This window comes from Drosophila santomea, chromosome 2L (assembly GCF_016746245.2).
Source record: "Drosophila santomea strain STO CAGO 1482 chromosome 2L, Prin_Dsan_1.1, whole genome shotgun sequence".
Classification (NCBI taxonomy): domain Eukaryota; kingdom Metazoa; phylum Arthropoda; class Insecta; order Diptera; family Drosophilidae; genus Drosophila; species Drosophila santomea.
The window spans coordinates 14300073-14309362 of record NC_053016.2 but is presented as its reverse complement, the minus strand read 5'-3'; the positions used below and the strand labels follow the sequence as shown (position 1 = coordinate 14309362).

Here is a 9290-nt window from a genome sequence, read left to right as displayed (position 1 = left end):
CTCTCAATTGCTTCAAAAAATTAATTGCGACTTTCAACTGTGATTATTATTCCAATTTAAAATTAAATGTAACATATTTTGGTATTTGTTGCACGGAAAAGAAAGAAGTTTCTTTAAGTTTCGCATTGTATCCCATTTGTTGGCTCAGTAAATAGGCCAAAAATTCTATTAAGTGTGGGAAGGAAAAAACGCGGCTTGGAAACTAAGCTCCTTTTTTGCGAACCGTTGTGTGCACATGGCCAACCTTCAGAATTGCAATTACAATGAGTCGAGGAAGTTGAAATTCGGTTAGGGACATGCATTTCGGATGAGTCCTGTGTGGGAGTTTGGCAAAGAAAAACCGTATACTCGGAAAAAGAACAATGCGCCTATTGAAATATTTATAGAAGAGAAAAATGGGCCAACTGCTTGAAAGCTCTTCTGATTTCAGGGGAAATTAATGTGCATTGTCTACAGCGGTAAGGTCAAACAATTAAAAATTAAATAAGTTCTAAAAAGAATAAAGCTCGAAATGAAGAAGTATTTAGTATTTATCAAGCACGTATTTAGACGGAAGAGCAGCATTTAGTTTGCAGTATAAACTTTCAAATAAAGCCAAAATTAAATATTTAACTATTTTATTATAATTTAGTAGTAAAAACATTTAAATTGTCCTCCAATCGACCAAAATATTTAAGTTTAGGTTTAGGTCAAAGGATGCAACGACTTAATTTGTCATAAATATAATTCGCTTAAGTAAATAATATAGCACTTTCATGTTCATCGCATGAAAACGAAAAAATCACAGAGCAGACAAAAACGGAAGCAAATTTATTTTGCGGAACTAAATTGAAATAATTTTGGCAGCTGAAATATGTAGGAAAATATTTTAATACCCATATATACACACTCCAAAATGGAGAGCCTCTGCAATAGAACTGCGAGTCTCCAGACTTGCTGGCAAATAAAAACAGTTTGGTGAGTGTGCAGATATCCTTTTGCTCCTGCTCCTGCTGCTCCTGCTCCTTTCCCCGAACGTTTTTCCGCTTTTCCTGAACTCCCGACCATCTGCAATGCTTCTGGCAAATGTGTCGGCCGTCCTTTGCCTTCCGCGTGCTGCAGCTGGCATTTGGCCAAGTCATCGTAATTTCTTCTTCTTTTTTATTGCATTGGCCAAAAAGGAAAATGCAGCTGAAGCGCCGCGAAGGCAAACAAACAAGCGGCAGACAAGAAGTACATATTAAATTTGTCATTTTAGCGCAAGGACCGAGTTTATATCTGCGGGGACATTGAAGTCAAAGTTCGTCCGCCGCTTGAATTTGTTGTGGTAGTATAATTTAAAACCGCATTCAGGCTGGGAAATCGAATTCAATTGGCTGGGGGTGAAAGAACAAAACGTTTAAGGAAAATTCTGAAGAAATGGCTGAAAGAAAGTTGCTTCTTGCGCATTACTAGGCGAATAAGTTATATTTAACGACGATTTTCCCAACCGCCCAAGAGTATGCTACAAACCACAGATCAAACTTTTCGCCAATTTACAATTACTATTATTGCTCCAGATATTTGACACTTCTACAAGATTTTGCCATGACTGCTTTTGTATATATAGATATTTTCCCTGAACACAATTAATTTCTCTTCATTTTCTGCCTAGTTTACCGCCCTCTTGGCACTCCAAGCCAACCGCCCTCTAATTATTTTATGATGACACTAAGATTGTTTCGGGATTGCACTGTGGCTCAGTTTGAAAGCCTTTCCCAATTGCTATGGCCGACCTTTCGCCATATTGCAAATCGGACGCCCACTCGAGCACCAAAAACAACAGCACTTTTGGCACAGACTCAACATTTTGCATTAATAAACATTGCAACAATGTGGCAACAGGCGAATTTGTGTAGTCATAATCGTTTTATTTGGGGAGGCTCTGGTTTTGTTCAATATCTATATCAACATTTCTGTTCATTGGCGTGTTTTTTGCGGCTTTTCTGCTGTGGTTATCATCTTTTTTAGGACTGCAGCATTGCGAAACTATTTCTCACTGGAATTCCACATATGCATATGCACATTTCCGTAATGCCGTCAAAATCAGCAAATAGGATGAAGTAAATGTTGAAATGCAGGTAAAAGGCAAATAGACCGAACCAAAATCGACCAGGAAATATAAAAACAGAGCACCAGTGAAAAGTTTTCACTGCGTTGATGTATATTTTAATTTAAATATGCGCAATTTGTTTGAACAAAAAGCTTTATACAATTTTCCGTTTCAGCTGCGCTTGCCCGAAATTTTATTATGTAAAGTCCTTTCAGTCATTTTAAGTTTTTGTTGACTGCCTAATTGAAACTAGTTTTGCAAATACATAAATCTTTTTATTAAGCAGAAAATACAAACAACTCTAGAGTGTTAAATCACAGGTAACTGCCAAGTTGGATATAGTCTAGGTTTAAAATATAGAAATTAAATATTGTAAAGCAATATAATGCCGATTATCTGGTTATGCACTTGGCGAGTTCTTGACACAGTGGCAGAGCTTTTTGCCTCTGACTGATAGATGGGCAAATATTTTGGCTTTGCAAACGGTGGCTAGTAGATGAAGTGATTACGTATCTTGACGGGTTGTCGGCTGGCGCTACAAGCTGCTGCAATAAGATAAGGGGTTGGGTTACAGATCTCCAGATCCATAGAGTTAGTCTGTCGAGGTTTCTTTCACGCGATGTACCTACTACCAGGTGGTCTCCTTCTGCTGATCCTTAGCTTCAGCGCGAGGGTAAGTTGCTTGCAGTTGAGCAAGTGCAACAATACTGAGGTGACCTTGATACGGAATACGGAGCTCTTGACGTCACTCACCTTGAGCAACTGCACCCTGCCGCATCTGACAAATGCCTTTTTTGTGCGGTTTGAGCATCTGCTCTACCTGGAACTGAAGCACAGTGGACTTAGTGACTTGGATGACTATTCGCTGAATGGATTGACCAAGTTACAATACCTCTCCCTGGCCCACAATAATCTGAGCAGTCTGAGATCCTGGTCCAGTGATCCTTTGGGAGCATTGACTAACTTGGATCTGGGCCACAACATATTGTGCAAGCTGAGGCCCAATAGCTTTAAGCTATTTCCCCAGCTGCAACAGCTCGACTTGCGCTACAACCAGATCTCTCAAATCGAGCAGGACTCCTTTGATGGATTATCTCACTTAAAGCATCTTTATCTGAACGGAAACCAACTGGCGCACATAGATGGTAGTTTCTTTCGAGGTCTCCATCGCCTTTCCAGTTTATCCCTTCAGCATAATCTCATTGAGGTCATTGATATGGACTCCTTTGAGAGTAATACCCATCTCCGAAGTCTACGAGTGGACCAAAATCTCCTAAGCAGCCTTCAGTTTCTCAGTCAACGAGGACTGGCTCGACTGATTCACTTGAATCTGTCGAATAACGGAGTACAACAACTGGAGCCATTGGTATTCTCCAAAAACTTCGAACTGCAGGACCTGGACTTGAGTTATAATAACATAACTAAGCTCAACAAGGATTCGTTATCGGGATTGGACTCTTTGGAGGTGTGTTTTTATAATCATTGTATTTGTCTTCATTCAGGGTCTGCTATCTTATAAGTTTGCTAACTGATAAAGTAGCTTTCAAACTATGCCACATCAAAAAATGGCCACTTAAAAAGTTAATATCTTAAATTTGAGCTAAATATCAAAAAAAGAATTTTAATCAATTTTATTACAGCGATTCAACATAAGTCATAACTATGTAGATGAAATAGAAGTCGAAAGCCTGGACTCCCTAGTCGCTCTTCTTCAAGTAGATATCAGCTCTAACCGACTGACCACACTGCCAGATACTTTATTTCATGTCAACACTCAACTGGAGGAGATTGTCCTTGCAAACAACAAAATAGGCGAGGTATCCTCACAGATGATGCTTAATCAAAACCATATAAGATACATTAAATTGTCGGGAAATGAAATCAGTGATGCCGCTTTCCTGCAAAAGCTTTCGCCATCAGTCAACCGTCTTTCTCTCTACGTGGATCTCAGTTCAAATCGCCTCAAATCAGTGAACCTCAGCAGTCTTCTACATTTTCGTTATATAAACTTAGCTGACAACATCTGGAGCTGCGATTGGTTAGTGGCTAATTTGGTGCGCAAACTACCAAGCTCTGTCAACTTCGCCCGTCCCTGGACCGTAATTAACAATTGGAGTGAAAATACCACCAATATTAAGGGCATAGACTGCATTGAGGACGGCAGTAATCGATCCATAATATTGCAGGATGTGAGTGGAGTGCCGCAACAAAGATCAGACAATTGCGATTGTGGGGTAAGTTAAAACCGAAACAATACAAGTTGGTACATTAATTTGGAGCATTTCCTTTAAGGTGGCCTATGATGACACCAATCCTTCGCCTCCACCTCTCACCTGGCCGAAGATTCCCACAGATCGCTTTGATTCACGATCGGTGATCATCTGGATGCTGGTGGCCATTGCAATAGCTTTTGCAGGACTCCGTTGGTTGCGACGATTCGTGGATCGCAACGAGAAACGTAAACTGGGCCAAAAGATGCTGCACAATGTGGTTTGTTAACAAATTTTAAATAATTGGTCCCTTTTAAGTGAGCTTTCATCACTGCTTTTGATCTAAGCAGAACCTTATAAAAAAAAACCATTTAAATTGTTAAGCAATTAGCTAATGTTGTACTTAATTCAATCGCTATCAGTGCACTACTCGTATATTTACTAATCAAATTGATTGGCTTGACTTTCCCCCATTATCGATAACCCGCTTGTTTATTTCAGTACGTCAGCAAAGTTCAGTGGCAGCCCATCAGAACCCATCCCGATCAGAGATCATAGCCCACTTTAAAAATAAAATATGCAACGCTATAATAACAAATATATTCAGTTCATAATGCAGTATATAATAAGAGAATTTCGTAATTAATCATTACAATGTAAACGCTTGAGTAAAATAAAATTTAAACCTAGGTTAATAATTCCATTTGAGAGATTACATTTACTTGTACAGCCGCTCAATAACTTTGTCATATTTGGCGTGGACAATATTCCGCCGGATTTTCAGCGTGGGACCTAGCTCTCCGGTGGCCACGGAAAACTCATGAGCAATGAGGGCGAACTTTTGCACCTTCTGGGCATTTGAAATGGCATACTTATTCGCTCGCTTGATGCCCTCTTCGATGGCTTCCATGAGCTTGGGTTCGGCGGTGATCTCCAAGGTAGCCGCCAGAGCGGCCGAGTCATTGGGGAGCTGGAGATCGGCGGGGATGTTGAGGAGCTCGGAGAGACGGGTCTCATGGATATCCAGGTCGCGCAGCCATTCGATCGTCTCCTCCCGCAGAGCATCTAGTGGAATCCCTGTCTTTCCATCGCATTTCGTCTTCAAGGACAGCAGGACAGTCAGATACTTCCGATGGTCGCCGATAAGTATCACATTGCTCACGCAGGGAAGCTCCTTCTTGATCAGCTCCTCGATGTGCACAGGTGGAATATTCTCCCCGCCGGCGGTGATGATCAGCTCCTTAAGGCGCCCCGATATAATTAGATTTCCCTTGGGATCGAAGTAGCCCAAGTCACCGGAATGCAGCCAGCCATCCTCCTTGATCGTCTCCTCAGTCTTTTCCAGCAGTCCCAAGTAGCCCATGAACATCGTGCGACCCCGCATCAGAATCTCCCCCTGACCATTGCAATCGGGCTCATGGATCTTCAAAGTGATTCCCTCGCACGCTTGACCAGCGCTGTACAGATTGCTTATCTGGACATTCAAGGTGATGGCACCACCACTCTCCGACATCCCGTAGCACTCGCCCAAGGCGATATCCAGTCCCAGGAAAAACTGCTTCAGCTCTTCCGAAGTTGGTGCTCCGCCGGTGAAGAAAACGCGGCAGTTGTCCAGGCCTATCATTTCACGGATTGGCTTGATTACTCGAGACGCCAGCCAATATTTCGTGCTGCCATAAATGGAAGGTGATTTACTGAAAAAGAAAAAAAATTTATGAACTTCTAAGTCATATACTGGACTTTTTCTTTAGTGTTTCAAATAAAGTCTAAATCCTAAAGGGCTATTCTGATTTCAATCTAATGTCTGACTGGTGACCTCAAGTAATTCTTGATAATATTACTTTAGACTATCTCTGCTTACCCCGCCATCCGCGTTACTTGGTGTTCAGCGACAGCTGCTCTAGCCCTTGCTAGAAGTAATCTGGAGTAGGGTCTGGCCTTGGCCTCCGCGGCCACCAGACGCTCCTGAAGTTTCTCGAAGACGCGGGGAACGCCGAACATTTTCGTTGGCCTCGCCTTTCGGAAGGTCTTGATCAGCGTTCCCTTCAGTGCGTCCTTATCGGCAAATGTGACGCATCCGGCATGGGAAAGAGCCAAAAACACGTCGAAAATCTGGGCAGCCACATGGCTCAGCGGAAGGTAGCTCACAAAACTCTCCTTGCCAACCTGGATGTCCTGCATGTGTGCGGCCGCGGACTTTGTGTCGAATACGAGGCTGTCGTGGGACAGCATCACTGCCTTTGGCATACCCACCGTACCCGAGGTGAAGATCAGCATGGCACACTCGTTGGCACGGATCCTGCCTTCCCGGGCCACCAGCTCCTCTTTGAGTTCGCTGGAGAAGGTCCGCTCCTGCAGCTTCTGCCAGCTAAAGTAACCGGGCTCGTGGTCGACAAAGGCCTCAAAGGGTCCGTGCAACTGGATTACCGCCTTGAGGAGAGGCAGGCGTTCCTTGATGGACCTCAGCTTGGCCATCTGCTGGGCATCGTCCACCACGCAAACGGAGGACTCTCCTGTGGCTAGGACGTGATGAACGGCCTCAGCCGAGTTGCTCGGGTAAATTCCGGCTACAACAGCTCCAGCTCTCAAAGCACCGAGTTCCGCGAAGAACCACTCGGGACAATTGAAGGCCAGGATGCCCACCGAACTGCGTTCCTCGACTCCAACGCTCAGCAGAATCAGCGCCGCCTGCTCCACTCGCTCCTGGTACTCGCCATAGGTAATGGTGGTCCAACCATCGATACCAGATCCTGGGGTTTCCCACACCAAGGCGGGCAGATCGGAATACTTCTCGCAGGATTCCTTGAAGAACTCTGGAATGGTCTGTGGCAGGACTGTCTGTGAAAAGGATGACGGCTCATCCAGGCGCAACTTGACGGCCTCGTGAAGCGAGGTGCTCCTATAGCTTGTAGCTGGCTTGAGGTCGTTCATGCTGAAGGCGATCGCGTCGAATGAATTCGGTCGGCTTCTGATCACGGGTATTTATGCCATCGCCACCAGATGCTGATAAGACCGGACATTTGTAAAAGTCGGAGAACCCACGACGGCGGATCTCTGAAATTTCAAGAACTGATAGCGACGACGAACCACGATGATCCTAGTAAAGGTTATGCCTATCCCATTTGTAAGGGTAGTTGTAATAAAAGTATAAAAAATGTATTGTAAACTCCAGAAATTAGAAACATATTTTCTACCCGTTAGGGGTATACCAAAAGTAGATAACATAAAATGTATTTATCAGTTTTATCAGTAAAGTATATATTCATGATTAGGAACACTAATCAATCACATGAACTTGGTTCCATCTGGCAGTGTCCGCCTGTCTGTCCGCAGGAATCTCAGAACTTGAGATGAAGTAGGCGGACGCGTAGGTTATCTATCAAAACGTTGCTATGCCCTCTAAGGCCTACAAGCTTGGCTCATTATAAAGATTAAATAAATGGGAATATTTCGAAAGCTGAACGTGCCTGGGAGCAATAAATAGGTTACCACCTTTGGTAATCACTTGAGCCACAAGCAACGATTAGTCAAGAGTTCTTGTCTGCCATTTGAAATACATTGACCAACCTTTAGACATGTGTTTGGCTGATAAGAACGCAAGTTCATCTCTGTGGGAACAATTCAACTCAGACAAGACTGATAATCAGCGGTCTCGCACAAGAAAATTCGATCTTTAATGTGTTTAAAGTGTTCAAAGGTCGTTAATAGAAAGGGGGATTAGTTTTGTGTTGGTGTGTATTTACTTTTTAGTAGGATCTTGATACAACTGATGGTTATAAAAAAATAAAATAAAACTAAGTTCCGTTTTGTGTCAAAACAGAACTGATCTAACGCAACCAGCAGTAGCAAATGTTAATATAAAACATGTGCCCCTGGAGAAAAATGGAATAATCATATTTTGCTGGAATTGAGTTCGGCGGTAATGAGGTTAATTGGTCGGGTTAAACTTTGTGGTCTTAGTTTATTGCACTTTTTCAAATAACGTTGTCTAATGCAGGTTAGTAGTGATATTCGGGTTGGTTAATCGGTTTTGAATTGAAAACTGACTTTGGGCCAGGTAGCTAGAGTGCAAAGTTGCCAAATGGCAATATATGGCAATATATCCCTACATCCCTATGCATATGTGGAAAAATACCCAAACAACCCGAAACCAGGTACTGCAGATGAGTGGGAAACGGGGTTACACGACCGGTATTACCCCCTCCAGAGCCCGTACTACCCACTTTGGTCAGTGGGGCGCATTAGACATATGCCGCATACACACACGCACTTCGTCACATATGAAACCGGGGGAGAGAAAAAACTTTCACACACAGGCCAGCTGAAAAACAACAAATAGCAGGCGAGTTCGCAGTGGCCTGGTGTTTCTGGCGTTTCTGGTCGCCTGTTCGACGAACAGTCATTTTTTGTACAAATTTATAATTTATTGTTTAATTTATTTTATTGCTAAGTGTCAAGCGGCCCGGCCACAGGCGTACACTGAAAAACGTGCCCCAAATGCGCTGACAATCGGGCCATTCGATAAAACGAAAATATTATTAACTCAAATGTAATTGTTGCAAATTGCAGCTTATCTTTTGTTATGCGCGCAACAACAACATTATTATGAAATTATTTACCAATGAACAGCAGCTCATGAATCGCTAACAAGTGCAGCCGTTGTCTGTGGGCATTTCGATGGCATTGGGGGTGTGAACGGGGGCTTTATTGCATCAAAACTACAACACAAATAGTTGCAATATTCTGCTTTCCTTGCTCGTCTTTTTTATTCGACTCGCAACTATATAGATATCTGTATACATGTGGCTTCGAGTGTGAGTGCGGTACATGGGATTTATATCAACTAATGCCCGAGAAGAATAAAAATCCGAATATGTATAATATATATGCGGGCAGGGGCCGAAGGGGCGTCAAAGCAGATGTAATCGTATGTACGGACCTGGTACAAACATAGCCGCATCGGCATGAGGAAAGGAAAAGCCCACTTTGAATGGGAAATAGCAGTGGGG

The 9290-nt window shown here is 43.1% G+C and overlaps 2 protein-coding genes across 2 annotated transcripts; one reads left to right on the top strand and one right to left on the bottom strand.

Annotated features, from left to right (window-relative positions):
- Positions 1 to 2663: 2663 nt before the first annotated feature.
- LOC120458050 (insulin-like growth factor-binding protein complex acid labile subunit) lies at positions 2664 to 4984 on the top strand. Its single transcript, XM_039645560.2, has 4 exons — positions 2664 to 3536; positions 3712 to 4305; positions 4364 to 4561; positions 4783 to 4984. The coding sequence occupies exons 1-4, from the start codon at positions 2691 to 2693 to the stop codon at positions 4837 to 4839; spliced, it is 1695 nt and encodes a 564-aa protein (XP_039501494.1). The 5' UTR covers positions 2664 to 2690; the 3' UTR covers positions 4840 to 4984.
- Positions 4860 to 7248, bottom strand: LOC120458049 (long-chain-fatty-acid--CoA ligase heimdall). The gene is made up of 2 exons (XM_039645559.2): positions 6143 to 7248; positions 4860 to 5975 (listed from the first exon to the last, which is right to left on the bottom strand). The coding sequence occupies exons 1-2, from the start codon at positions 7210 to 7212 to the stop codon at positions 5000 to 5002; spliced, it is 2046 nt and encodes a 681-aa protein (XP_039501493.1). The 5' UTR covers positions 7213 to 7248; the 3' UTR covers positions 4860 to 4999.
- Between the last annotated feature and the right edge of the window lie 2042 nt (positions 7249 to 9290).

Bases quoted from the DNA above. Each gene is read 5' to 3' on its own strand.
- LOC120458049 (XM_039645559.2), bottom strand. From the start codon at position 7,212: ATGAACGACCTCAAGCCAGCTACAAGCTATAGGAGCACCTCGCTTCAC. The intron at 5,976-6,142 runs GTAAGCAGAGAT...TTTCTTTTTCAG, and splicing joins CAAGTAACGCGGATGGCGGG to TAAATCACCTTCCATTTATG.
- LOC120458050 (XM_039645560.2), top strand. From the start codon at position 2,691: ATGTACCTACTACCAGGTGGTCTCCTTCTGCTGATCCTTAGCTTCAGC. The intron at 3,537-3,711 runs GTGTGTTTTTAT...ATTTTATTACAG, and splicing joins CGGGATTGGACTCTTTGGAG to CGATTCAACATAAGTCATAA. The intron at 4,562-4,782 runs GTTTGTTAACAA...TGTTTATTTCAG, and splicing joins AAAAGATGCTGCACAATGTG to TACGTCAGCAAAGTTCAGTG.